This window comes from Engystomops pustulosus, chromosome 5 (assembly GCF_040894005.1).
Source record: "Engystomops pustulosus chromosome 5, aEngPut4.maternal, whole genome shotgun sequence".
Lineage (NCBI taxonomy): Eukaryota > Metazoa > Chordata > Amphibia > Anura > Leptodactylidae > Engystomops > Engystomops pustulosus.
The window spans coordinates 15787655-15806301 of NC_092415.1; the positions used below are offsets into that span (position 1 = coordinate 15787655).

The 18647-nt window shown below is 43.2% G+C and overlaps 1 protein-coding gene across 4 annotated transcripts in view; it reads left to right on the plus strand.

Moving 5' to 3' along the window:
• MTSS1 (MTSS I-BAR domain containing 1) overlaps nt 1–14231 on the plus strand; it is a 112346-nt gene extending 98115 nt beyond the window's left edge. The window contains exons 10-15 of one of the 4 annotated variants that reach the window (XM_072151211.1): nt 1004–1214; nt 1750–1869; nt 6803–6976; nt 9901–10059; nt 10372–10534; nt 11326–14231. In XM_072151211.1, coding sequence (XP_072007312.1) covers nt 1004–1214; nt 1750–1869; nt 6803–6976; nt 9901–10059; nt 10372–10534; nt 11326–12017 — 1519 coding nt within the window. In that variant the 3' untranslated portion in view covers nt 12018–14231. The remainder of the gene's footprint in view (nt 1–1003; nt 1215–1749; nt 1870–6802; nt 6977–9900; nt 10060–10371; nt 10535–11325) is intronic. The other 3 variants (XM_072151212.1, XM_072151213.1, XM_072151214.1) reach the window with 3 other exon arrangements.
• Nucleotides 14232–18647: the final 4416 nt, after the last annotated feature.

Sequence of the window (18647 nt, forward strand, 5' to 3'; positions counted from 1 at the left end):
TAGTCCGCAACAAAAAGTTTTTAGGGGGGAGGGGTAAGATTTTTTATTTTTGCTTTGTTTTTGTTATAATATTGATATAATGATGATAAATGTTATGTTGCAAATTAACCTTTTAATTCCTGGCTGAACCAGGACCTGCCTCTAACTAGTACATAACGAGGGGACCCGTCCTTGTGTCACACAGACCTCCCTGTATATTGCATCGAGTAATGCCGTTCACCTCCGAGAAACTGTTTTATACTATGTAAAACAGTTCCAAGTGCATGACCCCTGACCCCCGATTCTTAATGATTCTGATAACCTATGTAGCCCACTTTGCTGGACCCTCAGCAACCACCCGAGCATGCCCAATGCTGCAACCTCTGTGTGTTATACATGACTGCGATACAGCCGGATATGTAATGGGATATCCCATAATGCATGCAAACCCATCATGTGCAGTATCCAAATATTGGCTGGTTCTACTCTTGGTGCCAAGTTGACGTCCATTGACACCATAATATGTCTTTATAGGGCTTGATATTCTAACCTGGAGCCCAAATCCTCTGCTTCGTTCTGAATGCTAAAATTATCTTTGCCTCTAGCCGCCACTAGAGGGAGCTCTCAGTATGCTTGTGTATTATAAAGCCTTATGTGGGATATCCTTAGCTCCCTCTAGTGGTGATTATGGTCAGACAGAATTTTCTATATTTATAAGGACCCTTCTGCCTCTGTCAGTGAGCTGCTGCTACATTCAGAGACCCCAGAATCCATATTCTACATAGAGGTGTGATTACACCAGCCCGTGGATACTGCCCCCTCCTGGATTGTCTGTGTTGGTGCCATGCTGCCTGGAGATTGGTGGAGTTTTAATTTGGTGCTTGCTTTTCCTCCCCCTCCTTTTTTCTCCTGCATCTTCTTTTCTCTTTAAACCCCCTCATTCACCCCCCACCCACTCGCCTTTCCCCCAACTTTTTACTGCCCCTCTCGTCTTTTCCTTGCCCCCTTCCTTTGTCTCACACAGCAGTCTGAACAGCGTTAACAGTAGTGACTCCAGATCCAGTGGTTCCCACTCACACTCACCCACTTCGCACTATCGCTATCGCAGCTCCAATCTGCCCCAGCAGGCCCCGATGAGGCTGTCCAGCGTGTCCTCCCACGATTCCGGCTTCATTTCCCAGGATGCTTTTCAGTCAAAGTCTCCATCTCCCATGCCACCAGAGGCCGTCAACCAGGTAAGTCCCATTCCTTACATAGAACATATACATAATCTACACGACTTATGTGCTCACGTTTTAAGTAAATTGGTTAAAAAACATTTATGTCTCCGTGCTGCCGCTCTGGTGGTCAACACTGGTTCTGCAATAATGAGATCAGTGATTGGATTCATTCCCTTTGTCTGGGATTGAAAATTATTTTCACTGTCCGTCCCAGGTTGTGTTCTATTAAGAAAGAACCTGTACTTACCTCTGCTCTTAGCTCCGGTCCAGTAGAGGAGGCCCCGCACTGGACCGGGGGTAAGTTGTGATTTAGAGATGGTCAGGCCCGATGGTCAGGTTCGGCCGGATTGGTGGCCTATCCGGCAAATTGATGCCTAGCAACTAGCTAAGGATATGATTGGCCATGGGGATAGCGCCTGCTAGGGGGGGGCAATTTTCCAGCAATATGTCTGGGTCAGGCGACCATCAGGTCTGCTCAGCTCTGGTTGTGACTCTTTCCCGTTCCTCACCGCAGTCCAGTGTCGCTCATCCTCTTATTCTCTCTCTGCAGAACTCGTCCAGTTCTGCCTCGTCTGAGGCCTCTGAGACCTGCCAGTCGGTCAGTGAGTGCAGCTCTCCTACGTCTGTGAGCTCTGGGTCCACCATGGGAGCCTGGGCCTCCACTGATAAGGTAATGGACCTCCACCTCCCTATACACTATGGACTATTTGTCACAGAACTATATTTGTCTTTAAGCATCCAATAAACCTGCTGTGATATAGTTACATGCAGTCCACTATAAGACCCCAGGGGTTGTCCCAACAGAGACACTTATTTCCCATCCACAAGCAGATTGCGGGGGTCCTTATCCTGTACTGATCCTGAGTTACATCCTGTATTATACCCCAGAGCTGCACTCACTATTCTGCTTCTGGTGCAGTCACTGTGTACATACATGACATTACTTATCCTGTACTGATCCTGAGTTACATCCTGTATTATACCCCAGAGCTGCACTCACTATTCTGCTGCTGGTGCAGTCACTGTGTACATACATGACATTACTTATCCTGTACTGATCCTGAGTTACATCCTGTATTATACCCCAGAGCTGCACTCACTATTCTGCTGCTGGTGCAGTCACTGTGTACATACATGACATTACTTATCCTGTACTGATCCTGAGTTACATCCTGTATTATACTCCAGAGCTGCACTCACTATTCTGCTGCTGGTGCAGTCACTGTGTACATACATGACATTACTTATCCTGTACTGATCCTGAGTTACATCCTGTATTATACTCCAGAGCTGCATTTACTATTCCGCTGCTGATGCAGTCACTGTGTACATACATGACATTACTTATCCTGTACTGATCCTGAGTTACATCCTGTATTATACTCCAGAGCTGCACTCACTATTCTGCTGCTGGTGCAGTCACTGTGTACATACATGACATTACTTATCCTGTACTGATCCTCAGTTACATCCTGTATTATACCGCAGAGCTGCACTCACTATTCTGCTGCTGGTGCAGTCACTGTGTACATACATGACATTACTTATCCTGTACTGATCCTGAGTTACATCCTGTATTATACCCCAGAGCTGCACTCACTATTCTGCTGCTGGTGCAGTCACTGTGTACATACATGACATTACTTATCCTGTACTGATCCTGAGTTACATCCTGTATTATACCCCAGAGCTGCACTCACTATTCTGCTGCTGGTGCAGTCACTGTGTACATACATGACATTACTTATCCTGTACTGATCCTGAGTTACATCCTGTATTATACTCCAGAGCTGCACTCACTATTCCGCTGCTGATGCAGTCACTGTGTACATACATGACATTACTTATCCTGTACTGATCCTGAGTTACATCCTGTATTATACTCCAGAGCTGCACTCACTATTCTGCTGCTGGTGCAGTCACTGTGTACATACATGACATTACTTATCCTGTACTGATCCTCAGTTACATCCTGTATTATACCGCAGAGCTGCACTCACTATTCTGCTGCTGGTGCAGTCACTGTGTACATACATGACATTACTTATCCTGTACTGATCCTGAGTTACATCCTGTATTATACCCCAGAGCTGCACTCACTATTCTGCTGCTGGTGCAGTCACTGTGTACATACATGACATTACTTATCCTGTACTGATCCTGAGTTACATCCTGTATTATACCCCAGAGCTGCACTCACTATTCTGCTGCTGGTGCAGTCACTGTGTACATACATGACATTACTTATCCTGTACTGATCCTGAGTTACATCCTGTATTATACTACAGAGCTGCACTCACTATTCTGCTGGTGGTGCAGTCACTGTGTACATACATGACATTACTTATCCTGTACTGATCCTGAGTTACATCCTGTATTATACCCCAGAGCTGCACTCACTATTCTGCTGCTGGGGCAGTCACTGTGTACATACATGACATTACTTATCCTGTACTGATCCTGGGTTACATCCTGTATTATACCCCAAAGCTGCACTCACTATTCTGCTGCTGGTGCAGTCACTGTGTACATACATGACATTACTTATCCTGTACTGATCCTGAGTTACATCCTGTATTATACTCCAGAGCTGCACTCACTATTCTGCTACTGGTGCAGTCACTGTGTACATACATGACATTACTTATCCTGTACTGATCCTGAGTTACATCCTGTATTATACTCCAGAGCTGCACTCACTATTCTGCTGCTAGTGCAGTCACTGTGTACATACATGACATTACTTATCCTGTACTGATCCTGAGTTACATCCTGTATTATACTCCAGAGCTGCACTCACTATTCTGCTGCTGGTGCAGTCACTGTGTACATACATGACATTACTTATCCTGAGTTACATCCTGTATTGTACTCCAGAGCTGCACTCACTATTCTGCTGGATACATGTTTATAGCATATATAGTATTCGGTCTTATGTATTATCTTCATCTTGTGATATTTTTTAGCCATATGATCCATTTTCATGATCATTTTGATTTATTGGTTATTGATTCATTCATTTAAAATGGACCCACCCGTGGAGGCAGCCATTTTTAGACTAAAAAAAAGGAAAGTAACCAGTTCTATGAATCAATGTTTTATTTTTGTCTCGGTTTGATGAAACTATCACATGGCCGTTTTGTGTATCCAAACGGAAGTGAACAGCCATGATATATGAATCCTATAAAAACTGTCTAATCGTAAGTTTAAGAAATGAAAACTAGGCTCTGATTGGCCGCAATGGATAATGATACAGAATGGCTTCCTCTATAGGGTGTGGGAATTAAAGGGGTTGTCCACTGTCAGCGAATCATTGATATTGTATGTGTAATAAAAAGTTCTACAATTTTCTATAATACTTTCTGTGTAATTTCCACACGGTTTTCTAGATCTCTGCTTGCTGTCATTCTATATCAGTGATTTTCAACCCTCTTTTGAGCCGCGGCACACTTTTTATACTTAGAAAATCCTGGGGCACACCACCAACCAAAATAGCACAAAATGTCACTAAAACAGTCATATTATACATATAGCTAATAATATAGATTCTAAATTTATTTTACTCAGTGTGAAACCTGGGCCTGTTTCGATAAACACAAAAGGGATATCCTGGCAGGAATGGTGGAAGGACACACACGAAGCTCTTCCTCAACAGTTCTCATTTTCTCCCTGGTTTTAGTATATGGTGCTGATTATTATGTGGCTCATATACTGCAAAATAAAGGGGTACAATGAGAAGTACTATGGCCATGAGGCCAGAGTACAAGTGCCAGCTCATATACTCAGCATATGAGCTGGTACTTGTAGTACTCCAGCCTCATGACTATAGTATTTCTCATTTTACATTTCTCTGGGAAACAAAACACAGGGGGCACCATAGTTTGGGGAACTTTCCCCCGCGGCACACCCGACCATGTGTCGCGGCACACCAGTGTGCCACGGCACACTGGTTGAAAATCACTGTTCTATATGAAGTGTCATTGTTTACCTTAGATATAAAAATGTAACTTGAAGAACATCACATGAGCAGGGATATAACGAGCCGTGCACCTGTATGACATCACATAACCAGGGATATAACGAGCCGTGCACCTATGTGACATCACATGAGCAGGGATATAACGAGCCGTGCACCTATGTGACATCACATGAGCAGGGATATAACGAGCCGTGCACCTGTGTGACATCACATGACCAGGGATATAATGAGCTGTGCACCTGTGTGACATCACATAACCAGGGATATAACGAGCCGTGCACCTGTGTGACATCACATGACCAGGGATATAACGAGCTGTGCACCTGTGTGACATCACATGACCAGGGATATAACGAGCTGTGCACCTGTGTGACATCACATGACCAGGGATATATAAAGAGCTGTGCACCTGTGTGACATCACATGACCAGGGATATAACGATCCATGCACCCGTGTGACATCACATGACCAGGGATATAACGAGCTTTGCACCTGTGTGAGATCACATGACCAGGGATATAACGAGCCGTACACCTGTGTGACATCACATGACCAGGGATATAATGAGCTGTGCACCTGTGTGACATCACATGACCAGGGATATAACGAGCCGTGCACCTGTGTGACATCACATGACTAGGGATATAACGATCCATGCACCCGTTTGACATCACATGACCAGGGATATAACAAGCCGTGCACCTGTGTGACATCACATGACCAGGGATATAACGAGCTGTGCACCTGTGTGACATCACATGACCAGGGATATAACGAGCTGTGCACCTGTGTGACATCACATGACCAGGGATATATAAAGAGCTGTGCACCTGTGTGACATCACATGACCGGGGATATAACGAGGCGTGCACCTGTGTGACATCACATGACTAGGAATATAACAAGCCGTACACCTGTGTGACATCACATGACCAGGGATATAAGAAGCCGTACACCTGTGTGACATCACATGACCAGGGATATAATGAGCTGTGCACCTGTGTGACATCACATGACCAGGGATATAACGAGCCGTGCACCTGTGTGACATCACATGACTAGGGATATAACGATCCATGCACCTGTGTGACATCACATGACCAGGGATATAACAAGCCGTGCACCTGTGTGACATCACATGACCAGGGATATAACAAGCCGTGCACCTGTGTGACATCACATGACCAGGGATATAACGAGGCGTGCAACTGTGTGACATCAAATGACCCGGGACCAGTGTTCATCCACAGGAACAATGAAGCTTCCTATAGAATGACAAGCAGAGACCTAGAGAACCAGGAGGAATTGATACAGAAAGTATATTGGAAAATTGTGTAACTGTTTGCTGAAAGTGGACGACCCCTTTAAGAACTCATTAAAGAGCATTTCTCCATAGTTTCACCAAGCTCTTCCCAGACTACTCAATGCCTGGTTTTGTCAGAACAGATGACAACCTTTCTGGGGTCTGGTATAGCTGGTGCCCGGGTGGTCACCCCCCTCTCAGGATGGAGAATGCTCTTTCCCCTCTGCCTTGCTTCTTGTCACCTCTCCCCCATCGGACCATTTATATTGATTGTTTTTTTCCCTGTTTTGTTTCCTTTCCTCTGTGTTGTTTGTCCTCAGTTGTCAAATGGCTATTATCACTATAGTTTGTCCAGTGACCTGTCCAGCGCAGGTCAATTCACCCATTTCCCACTCCCAGCCTCCCGTCCATGGACCCGCTCTAGCTCAGATTGTCAGCACTATTACACCATTGGGCCGGGCATGTTACCATCATCTAAGATCCCCAGCTGGAAGGTTTGTGTCTACGTCACGCCGCCTGCCTCTTCACACTGCTGTCACCCACTAATACTTGACTGTCTACTGTCTACTGAGACCTATGCCTTATGTCTGTTCTGTAAATCTCAGCTCTGCACAACCCCCTTCAGATCCATTCATCCAAGAATTAGGAACCAGCTCAGGTTAGGTGGACTTTAGATGGCCATTGCACAATTTAGAACAATTTCGAGATGATTGGGTTAATAGGTTCCTGGCGAAATCATGAGTTCAAACTTCTAGGAGCACCACCAGAGGGTGGACCACTCAACACCACTGAAAAGATGTAACCATAAGTAGGGTTCATCAATGACCTATGGACATCACTTCTCATCTTGATGAACTTCAGCCAACTTATATATTAGCTGGTCAGTCATTCCCTTGTGGCAAAATCGTCCATTAGCTGGAGGATGCCGGGACATAAACTTGGGCTGATCATCTCATTTTCCATTCTGAACGGGATTGTAGTAGTAGATACCTATTTGGGATAACCATCAAGATTTGCTTCTAAAAAAAGGTCTCCTAGTAGCTAATTCTTTTATGGTTAATATATGATGGAACTGAAATCGTGTGTAGATGAAGCAGTGGCTTTCTCAATGAGGTGGTCATCTTGAGATGTCTTACTCAGGTCACACCTCGAGGAGTCCTCAGCTCCTCACTATTTTGGAAGCAATGCTTAAACTGTCCAAGAAGTTCCAATAATGGAAATATCCAACACAATGGTTCTTTCTCATTCATGGTCACTTCATGGAGAACATGTTTCTTGATACTTCACCTCATCCTGATAATGTTGACCTTTCACAATCTGAGATTAATTGCTTCATAATTTCCAAATATCAGAGTTGTTTATGGCTTCTGTGCCACATTCACTGTGGTGATGGACAGCTACTACTTGGTTCCCACCCCTGATCCTACCTCATTGGCACATCTCCAAGAGACAAGACACCTCTAAGAGACAGTCACACATATGTCTATCACGTTCCATCACACAGATTATTTACCAATTAGTAGTGATAGTTTATCAGCCCCTTATCCGCCCTACAGTCTCATACAGTGGGTATGGAAAGTCCCCTTAAAATGATTCACTCTTTGTTTCATTGCAGCCAATCGGTAAGATCAAAACAGCTCTTTTTTTTGTTAAGTAATGTGCCCCCTGCCCCCAATATATAATTTATTTAACAAGAGACACCTAAATATCCCATGGTCATAAGTATGTGGACTCTTTGTTGTGACACACTATTTAACTTGTATGCTGTCCATTTCCTTCTGATCCCCCTTGAGATGGTTCTACTCCTTCATTGGACTCCAGCTGTTTATATCAACTGATTGGATTTGATTAGGAAAGGCGCACACCTGTCTATCTAAGACCTCAAGGCTCACAGTGCATGTCAGAGTAGAGGAGAATCATAAGGTCTATGGAACTGCCCAAGGCGCTCAGAGACATAATTGTGGCAAAGCACAGATTTGGCCAAGGTTAGAAAAGATTTTCTGCAGCACTCAAGGTTCCTAAGAGCATAGTGGCCTTCATAATTCTTAAATGGAAGAAGTTTGGGACGACCACAACTTCGCCTTGACCTGGCCGTCCAACCAAACTAAGCAATCATAATAGAAGAGCCTTGGCAGGAGGTAAAGAAAAACCCCAAGATCACTGTGGCTGAGCTCCAGAGATGCAGGAGGGAAATGGGAGTCACCTATCACTGCAGCCTCCAGCAGTCGGGCAGAGTCTTTGGATGGAAACCTCTCCAAAGTGGCAAGACATATGAAAGCCAAATACAGTGTGCAAAACACATGACGGATCTATGGGAAATAGGATTCTCTGCTCTAACGACTGTCCAGAGGGTACATTAATGAGCAAAAAAATAACTTTTTTGATCTTACCAATTGGCTGCAATGAAACAGAGTGAAAAATGTAAAGGGGTCAGAATACTTTCCACACCCGCTGTAGATGGGGGGGGTTGTGCATTGAGGTGTTATCCTTCCAGGAGACCTCTTACTTCTCATTACTCTATGCTGTATCCAATCTCCTCAATTTTGTCTTTTCTGCTCTCATAACTTGTACGTAGATGAATCTGTCTCTATAAGAGCAATACAGAAAATTTAGGAACAAAATATTATAAATATTAAAAATCTGTCCTCTAACAGAAGATGCATAACTCCAGTTTTGAAAATCTTAGGTTTAGGTCATTAAGGGGAGCTTACTGCGAGGGAACTGTATACCTACCTTTATAGAATGGGCACAAATGTTCCCTAATATACAAAAAAAGACCAAACAACTTAGTAGTCACAACTTTTTGCTGTCTGGCTGCTCTAGGCTGGTAGGTGATGTTTGCAACCTACCCTACGTCCATGATGGTGGACCACTGCCCATGTTGGTGACATGTATGTCCATTCTGATATATTTTGAAACGCTTCTAGTGGACCTGGACAGCAAAAATAATGAAACTACGAGTAGTCTAAGTGGTTGTGTATTTTTGGATTTTTGGAAACCCTCAAAACTTTGATTAATCTTAGATATCACCCATCTTAGATATCACCCATCTTAGATATCGCCCATCTTAGATATCGCCCATCTTAGATATCGCCCATCTTAGATATCGCCCATCTTAGATATCGCCCATCTTAGATATCACCCATCTTAGATATCGCCCATCTTAGATATCACCCATCTTAGATATCACCCATCTTAAATATCCAAATAGTACCATGAAGTAAGTGCAGAACTTCATTAGATCCTTGATTCAGTTAATAATCAACACAATACTCCCGCCCAAAGTTGGAGCACTAGGAAAGGTCGAGGAACAAATAGGGAGCATTGATCCTCAAAGCTATATAAGGTTAAACCATCTTTCCTTGAGTGAACAAGTGCATTGCCTATGCATACATACAGCATATAACCTTTCATCCAGGACTGGGCTAAGCCAGGTCCATACGACCAACCTACGGTGAACACTCTTCAGAGACGTAAACGTGAAGCAGATTCCTGTGGAGGAGCCTATATCTCAGCTCTAGGACTGAGCAGCGATGGCCGATTGCAGAGGAATGCCAGTGTACCTGCCACGTCCAGGGTAAAGAGTGATGTGTCGGGTCGTCTCTAACCAAACTCTCCAATGTCTTCTTCTTCTAACACATGGCTGAAATGTTAAGTGTTTGCTCTATTGTCCATCAAAAAGATCTCCGTACCAATGTCCTGCAAGAGGTCACCCTCAATGATTTGGGTGTAGCCTCCTATAAAAATCTTATGGTGGATGATACGTTTGTTGCACTTGCCTCTTTCTTATAAGATGACTCTTTACTTGGATGAAGCTACTTCTACTGGTGGTGGGTTATTGTCCTGTCGGTACGTTGTGTTCATTGTCTTCCTCTCTTATGTTTACCAGCAAGGTGAAGAAGCGGAGAACTGTGATGAGCTGGCTCTGGCATTGAGCAGAGGGTTGCAGCTTGATACGCAAAGGAGTAGCAGAGATTCCTTGCAATGTTCTAGTGGATACAGCACACAGACAACAACCCCATGCTGTTCAGAAGATACCATCCCATCACAAGGTACGTGATATGAGACCTGTCCTACATAACACTCCCAGTCACAGCTATCCTTCGTAGATTTCTGAACATTCATAACCTAATACTTCTGGCCAGATGGAGAAAAATGGTGAGACCAAAGGTCAGGATCCAGAGCATCTCAGGTGGCTTCTCTGAGACGTTTCTTTTTTGTGTTTGATACTACTGGTACATACCGAGACCATAAAGAGTCCATATTGGGGCAGATTTACTTACCCGGTCCATTCGCGATCCAGCAGCGCGTTCTCTGTGGAGGATTCGGGTCCACTAGGTGTCGATGTCCACTGCTGCGCTGAATTCCGTCAGAGTGCACTGAAGTTCATCAAGCCAGGCCGGGTGCATGTAAGTGCGTGTCAAGCAACATTTTAATTTTTTTTTAAATGCGGTGGTTTTTCCGAATCCGGTGGGTTCCCCCAATTTCCGTCGCGTGCACGCTGGCGCGATGCGGCACAATCCGATTGCGTACGCCAAAATCCCAGGGCAATTCAGGGAAAATCGGCGCAAAAGGGAAAAATTCTGGTAACCCGCCGGAAAAACGCGATTTGGGCCCTTAGTAAATGACCCCCATTATGTTGAATGAGGCAGCAGGGTATTGTAGTGGAAGGCATTTCATTAGTGGTCATTTCATTGAGGAGAAAGGTCCTGGTAGGGGATAGTACCTAGATATTTGATATAAAATTTTGGCAAGTCCTTGACTTCTTGAGCTTTCTTAGACTCCCGAGATGTTAATGTTCAGGCGTTGCTTCTTCTAAACCACATTTTTATCTTGTCCTCAGTTTCAGATTATGACTACTTCTCAGTGAGTGGAGACCAAGAACCAGACCAACAGGACTTTGATAAATCGTCCACCATCCCTCGAAACAGCGACATCAGCCAGTCCTACAGGAGGATGTTCCAAGCGAAACGTCCAGCCTCCACCGCTGGGCTGCCAGCAGCTTTCGGACCTGTCATAGTCACTCCTGGTGTGGCCACCATTCGCAGGACACCATCCACCAAGCCATCAGTGAGACGTGGCACAATTGGCGGAGGTCCCATTCCAATAAAGACACCAGTTATACCTGTGAAGACCCCTACAGTGCCAGATATGCCAGGTGGGCTTCCCACCAGCACCAGTGAAGAAGGCTCGGAGCAAAGTCCGGACTCTCCTTCCCTCATGGAAAGTCCGATGCTTACCGGCGAAATGCCAACTTCACTGTGGAGTGGACAGGCTTCTGTAAACCCGCCAATCGCAGGGCCACAGAGCATGATCATGGAAGAACAGAGGTATGGAAGATCAGAAAATGATGAGGATGATGATGATCTGGATGGAATTTCCATCCCTGATGCCCCAGTTCACGCCCATCCAGAAGAAACAGAATCCGCTCCATCAGAGGCGCCTCAAGGAGAAGACATGCTAGTAGCTATCCGTCGTGGAGTCAAACTTAAGAGAACCATGACCAATGATCGCTCGGCCCCTCGGCTGTCTTAGAAGAGGCGGGATACAAAGGCCGGGACTACTACAGAACTTCACCCTGGCAACTCTCTTTAACTCATTCCAGTCCGTGCTCGGTGGATTGTTCGGGAGCGCACACAGGGTCGACTCGTAATAACAGAAGATGATATAAATCTATATTCTCACAGTAACGCAGAGTAGCAGAGCAAGGTTACTACCCGCCATCCTACTGTACATAGTCACGTGACCTCTGCACACAGTTATTCCCGTTTTACGTTTTCTCGTTCCCGTCTTTTCCATACAGTGCCAAAATCTTTTTTTTTTTTTCCCTTCCTTTTCATTTTATATCTACGAGTCTTTGTAAATTTTAATCCGCTTTAGATGGGAAATGAACAAGTGTGCATCGTGACAGACAAAGGACTGTTTTTCGTGAACCCCCCCCCCCCCCCAACCCGTTACCCTTTAAAAAAAAAAAAAACTAAAAACTTTGTATAGATCAAGCATGAGCGTACCTTTGTGGCATGATGGGAGACGTAGTTCCACAACCGTTGCACAGCCGGAGGATGATGGGGGTGTAGAACACCTCCGCATCTTAGCAGCTTAAGATTTTTCCTATACACAACTACAAGCTTAGAATTATTATTTTTTAAAATGTTTTATTGTTTTTAGGGTTTTTTTTTTTTTTTTACTGTTATAAATTATTAACAATTTAAGCAATATTTAAAAAAAAAAAATTATAATGATTAAAAAATGAGCATGTAACCAGGGAGGGGGGAATAAAGGGTTAAGAGCGCCATATGCTGTCACTCACGCGTCACCTGTAATCTAGTGATTGCTTGTAGCGTCATCACTTCAGACATACACGACCCCAGTGTTCTCGTTCCTTCGAGGGTTCCCGTCCCTGTCGTTATTCATGTTGTATGTAAGATATTAGACCCATAATTTCACTTTTTAGAACCTGGAAACAGCGCCACCTCTGTCTAGTGGTTGTGAATAGTATTGCAGCTCAGCTCTGTTAAATTAAATTGGACTGAGGTGCAGTACCACACACTACCTGTAGACAGGTGGGGCACTGTTGTCCCGTAACCCCCCCTCTTTTAACTGTAGGCACCAATTTTGTGGGCTAGCGCATACAGAATATGTACATAGGAACCTCACACATAAAATCGCTGCCCCATTCAGAAATCCGCGAAAAAGTTTTTCCTATATGGTTAAAGCACTCAGTTTTTAATTTTTCAAATAAATACAGGCGCTCACATTATCTCACAAAGTACTAACATAATAAGGGGTTAAATATATCGTTAATTATAATAATTCATTTAAAAAAAAAAAACACACACACAAAAAATGGCTAAAGCAATTCTAAAGTTATTAGCTGGGAGTTTACAGATGTAAAATAGAGTTTAAAAAAAAAAAAAAAAAGTTGATAAAAATAAAATGTAAAAAGAAAAAAAAATTCAAAGTTAAAAAAAAAATAAATATTGTTCGTTCACGTTTCTGGCCCAGCTGGCTGGGTTGGAGTTTGCAACATTCGATCACGTCTAAACGACACCCACGCGTCGCTGTTGAGTATTGTGGAGGCAAACGGTTTTACAAAAAAAAAAAAAAAACTTTTTTTTTTGTAAATTTTTTTTTCCAAAAAATTTTGACAGAAATTTGGCACAGGGTTTACATGGTAGGAGTATTTTGTTTGGAGGATATTCTCTGTGAATGGCTCTTTGGGGGGTAAATGTTAAGTACTTTTTAGATTTGTCTATTGGTGCACATTTTCTTTTATGAAGAAATAAAAAATACAAAAATTTATGTATATATTAAGGCTGACCGCCACTTTAAGAGGTCAGAAGTCATCTGCAGGAGGGTTAGAAAAAAAAATACAAAAAAAGTGGTTTTAGGATCATTGGGTTGAATATCATATCATATAGCATGGACGTCCGGCCAATCACAGGATCTCATGTAGATGGGCGGTTCCTAACTGTCCACAAGATCGGGGGAATACTTAAAAAAAAAAATCAGACGTATTAAATTTAAATGCCCCTTTAGTTTTTTCAAAAATAAAATTTTTTACAAATTTATTGAGACAGTAAAAATACTAGCGTCGGGGTACAAAAACTTTCTGGCCAATCAGGATTTACTTTACTCAAACTGAACTCGTGTTCATTGAGCATTTAGTTTTTGAACTAAGATGGATCATCATAGGTCCCAAAAATTTTTCTTCAGTTGATTAAAGATCCCCCCCCCCCAAAAAAAAAATTTACATTATTCTATAATTCTAAAAATATTCCATATCTATTAGGCCCAGATTAGTGGAGGCTGACAATATGACAACTCCCTAGTTATTATAACTAGGCAAAAGTGTCCGTGCTACAAGTTTCCGTAAATTTAAACAGAAAATGAAGGGTTTTTTTAAGTGTTGTAATTTTTAAAACTTTTTGTTTTAACACAAAATCTGTAGTTCTTGACCAAAAAAAATTTTAAAGCACAAAAAAAAAATCCATCAAAAACCTAAAACTACATAGAAGGACTCTTCTATTTGAGGATCAGTACTGGAGCAGATTTCAAGTTCCCGATGTATAACCCCTCCCCCTTAATTTCCCAACCACAGTTTTCCCAAAAATTCCAACCCCCTAACACAATGTCCTCTTTTAATATATTTATGGTTATGGATAGTTATCACTTTTAGAAAAGTTAAGGGTTTAGGTTTGTTCTGTTAAAGGGGCAATACCCACTGGGTTACCAGACCGGAGTCCCTCGGGCACTTAGGATAATTTTATGCCAAAATGCAATATTGTTAAAGGTGCTAAGTCTCACAAAACCAAACTCTGCAAATTCCTCGTTGGCTATCGTTCAAAGTTGTAAAGTAACTCGTGAAGTTGTCGTGTTTCATGTATGAAGACGTTCGCTGCTGTGATTCCTCTCACCGTGTTATGTTGCAGTGCGGCGATATTAAAGGGCATGGTCATAGAGGGAAAGTCTGGGAATATTTTTTAATTTTTAAGCCCTTTCTTAAGAAATCCATAAAAGCTGGACCATTTAACCGCCACCGTTTTCCGATAACTCTACGAAGTTGAATACCAGGAAGGCAGCCATTTTGAAGTTTGCTTACACTGGAGATGAGGGAGGACAGAGGCTTTGTTTCTCTTTACGGCTGCTATGAGGTGGCTGTAATAAAGAGAAGCAAGTCTTCCCAGGGTTCTCGGATCACCACGGGCTCCTTTTGTCCTAAAACGTTGCAAGTTCTTGGTATTATATCTGTATAATAGAGACAGTAGTTAAAGCCACCAAAGATCCCACTTAGGTTGAGCGATGTAACAGTCTAGTGAACTGATTGGTTGCCTCTTTGGCGCTATTGGTACAGCCCACAAAATGGTTGCCTCCCTTGTATGACCTCACTGTATGCCCTTAGAATAATCGTATATAACTTGCTAATAGATATCAAAGAAGGAGGCCATTTTGTTGATCTCCACCAGTTCACGATGAACTACTTAAAAATTACAACAGGGCAGCCATTTTGAAGAAAAGTATCTGTTAATACTTAAAGGGGTTTCCCAATGAAGACAAGCCCTCTTAATAAGGCATCTGGACACTGTAGAGGCGAGTCCTTGGCTACAAGCGAGAATGAAGAGTGGCCATTCTTCTCGTAGACCTCCGGGCAGGCATCAGTATGGCCACCGCTTCCCTGCCAAATTCAACTCGTTCCCCACAGAATGAAGAGGGGGTTCTGTCTGATGAGACTACCCCTTTACTGAATCTATAAACGGCAATCTCCCTGTGACTAGGTTCCGCCCACAAAATGGCCACCCCCACTGTGTGTATCTGACGGGTCCACCTCTTCTTGTAAGGACACAGTTGTCCATGTCTGATATGAATTCAGTGACCAGTATGAAATCTGTGGTTGTCATTTCCCCGATGAGTTCCCGTTTAGTATGAGGATAGCACCCGCCCGCGTTCACTGTAGGACTCCACCCTCTTTTTATCGTTCCGTTTTGTGTTCTTTTTGCATATTGTATGGCAGTGTCACGGCAGAAGGAGCGAGTCATGGCCACCACACGTGATCCTTCTGCTCTTGTGTTTTAGTTGCTAGTTTGTACCGAGAGTTGACCTCTCCCTGTGCAGGTTGTTTTACATTGTTTAAATGACTTTTTGCTGTAACTGTGCCTCCCTGTACATTGTAACGATTGCTTCAGCCTACATAAAAAAAAAGAATAAAGAAAACCTTGATAAAGGCAAGTGCCAGTGTCTCGTATAAAGTTATTCCATAAATGCTGCGGCGACAGATTTACTGTACAAAAAAATTGCCTTACATCAATTACGAGATAAAAAAATTCTCCTTACTGTTTTTTTTTTTTTAATTCACATATTTGCCTTCTGTAGATTTGTCTCTCCCACAGTCACTGCTGGATGGTTTATACCTTGTGCAGAGATCCGAACCTAACCTCTCTCTTATCAGTCTTCCAGTAATTGGTGAAAAACACTCATTTAGGCCAAACTATTTATCATTAAATCTGCTTAAATGAGTGTTTCTTACCACTTAGGAGAATAAAGATAAGAAATATACAGTGAACCAACACCACATCTGTAAGTTACTGTCACCTGTAGCCGTATGGTATCCCACTTTCCTTTAGGGTATGTGAAATATGGAGATGGTTGGCAAACAACGCAGAAGTTGCACATTTTTAGTTATGAAATATTCTCTGGCGTCACTACAATGATACATTTCCGCCTAGGTATCACATATTTTTTGTTCAAATTTTAAAGCTGACGGCAGTGTCAAAACCTGGAGTGTGAACCCGGCCATAGCCGCCATTTTTTTTCATCATCAGCAGCAGCTTATTGATGGTTTAGATACTCATCAACAGTGACGGATGTAACAAACAACTTACAGGAAGTTCCCAACAAGAGGCCACGGATCAGGATGTCGGACAAGCGCCTCTAACACTCAGAATTTATTCAATCAAGTAAAGTAGTTTACACTTGTACCATGTTAGACCGCTTTCACGCTACTGTCCGGGACAGATATCCAGCCATGTAAGTTACGCTGGATACCTAGAGGCCTCCTAGACACCTATGGCTCCCGACCGCTCTATCATTTCCTGTAGGTACGGCCGGGCACCACTTATGCAGCTGGAGAGGCCTCACCTCTCCATAGGGATGTGTGCTACACGTGTCCGTTCGTCTTACAGCAATTTTGATAATTTTTCCACAGTGTTTAGGAAAAATGAATGGCAACAGCGAGAGGACGGGGAGGGATGCGGAGAACGCATGGACTATGGCAGATTCCGGGCTGAGGTCATAGTTCATCCATGTCCGGCCGCACCTGGAGTAGAATTAATCCGCTGCCTCCTTATATGTCTCCTATGATTTGTAAAGTGCCATAGAGACAGAGATGGTTATTATCAGTATTTTGGGCACCTTGGGCCACATTTATCACTTATCACTGTTTTGCCAGAATTATCACAAGCTACAACCATCTGTGATAAGTATATTTTCTGCCTCTTATTAATCACTTTACTTTAACACCGTTTAGGCGCAATGTTAGATTCGGCACTTACATGTGATCCTGCTACAAGCTCCTCTCTGCTTCTCCCACAGCCCAGAATGAAGATAACACTCACAGCAGCACCCAGGTGTGTGACACCCTGCACCCAGTGACCTCCTCAGCAGGGGCTTCTCCTGGAGGGGATCCCCCAGTGCTGGTCTCCTGCTGCACCCCTGTAATTCTGCACAGTATCCCCCTCAGACACTGTGCAGAATTACATGGGGGACACTTGTATGTAGTATCTGCAACATTCTGTAACGTTCTCTTCTCTTGCTGTGAGCTCAGGAGTTTGCATATTTTGTAAATAGAAGGTGATGAACTGTAAATAGAGTCTGCAGCTCCTGTCTGCAGAGTATCTAATGTATCTAATATATGTACCAGTGTCTGGCTGAGCTTTGCTGCTAGAAATGAGCTGTTCTGCAACCCCTTTGCAGAACAGGGGTTCTCAGTGCTACTTCTCAGATAACGCCACCTTCGGGCTGGAGAGTTTTTGCGCCTAAATGAAAACGTTGCAAGTGATGAATATCATTAGGCGCAGCAAAACATCTGGATTGGTAAGATAGATGAGGGAAAGCTGCTTATTTTTGCTGCGCGGCTAATTTGACGTTTAATCGCAAAAACGGTGCGCCTGAATGAAAAGGCGCAAAAACAACAGAAAAAAACGAGTGAGACATGTGGCCCCTTATGCGCCGGCTATGGAGGAGCAAGACTGATAAATGACTAATTTTACTTTTACCATGGAGGGATGCCACTCAGGATCATTAGCATAATTGTAAAAGTTGATTTTAGAAGGAAGGAGGCCATGGATAGCAAATATAAGTAGATACCACAGTCCCGGTGCCTGGATCTATGAGTAATGTCCCGGGTTTATCAGGATGGATTTTGTCCTGGATCATTTATTACCTCCTATATTTACTTGTTATATTTACACTTGTGGAGCAAAAATGAAATGCACATAAATGAATAGTCCCTGTAAAACCTTTAAAGGGCACCTACCACCACAAATCTACCTATAAAGGTAGATTGGGTGGTAGGTGCATCAATGGGACGTGAGGATAGCCCTTTTAAGGGCTAATCCTCACGTCCCCTCACTTTTTTGGTAACTTTTATTCCACATTTATTTAAATTTA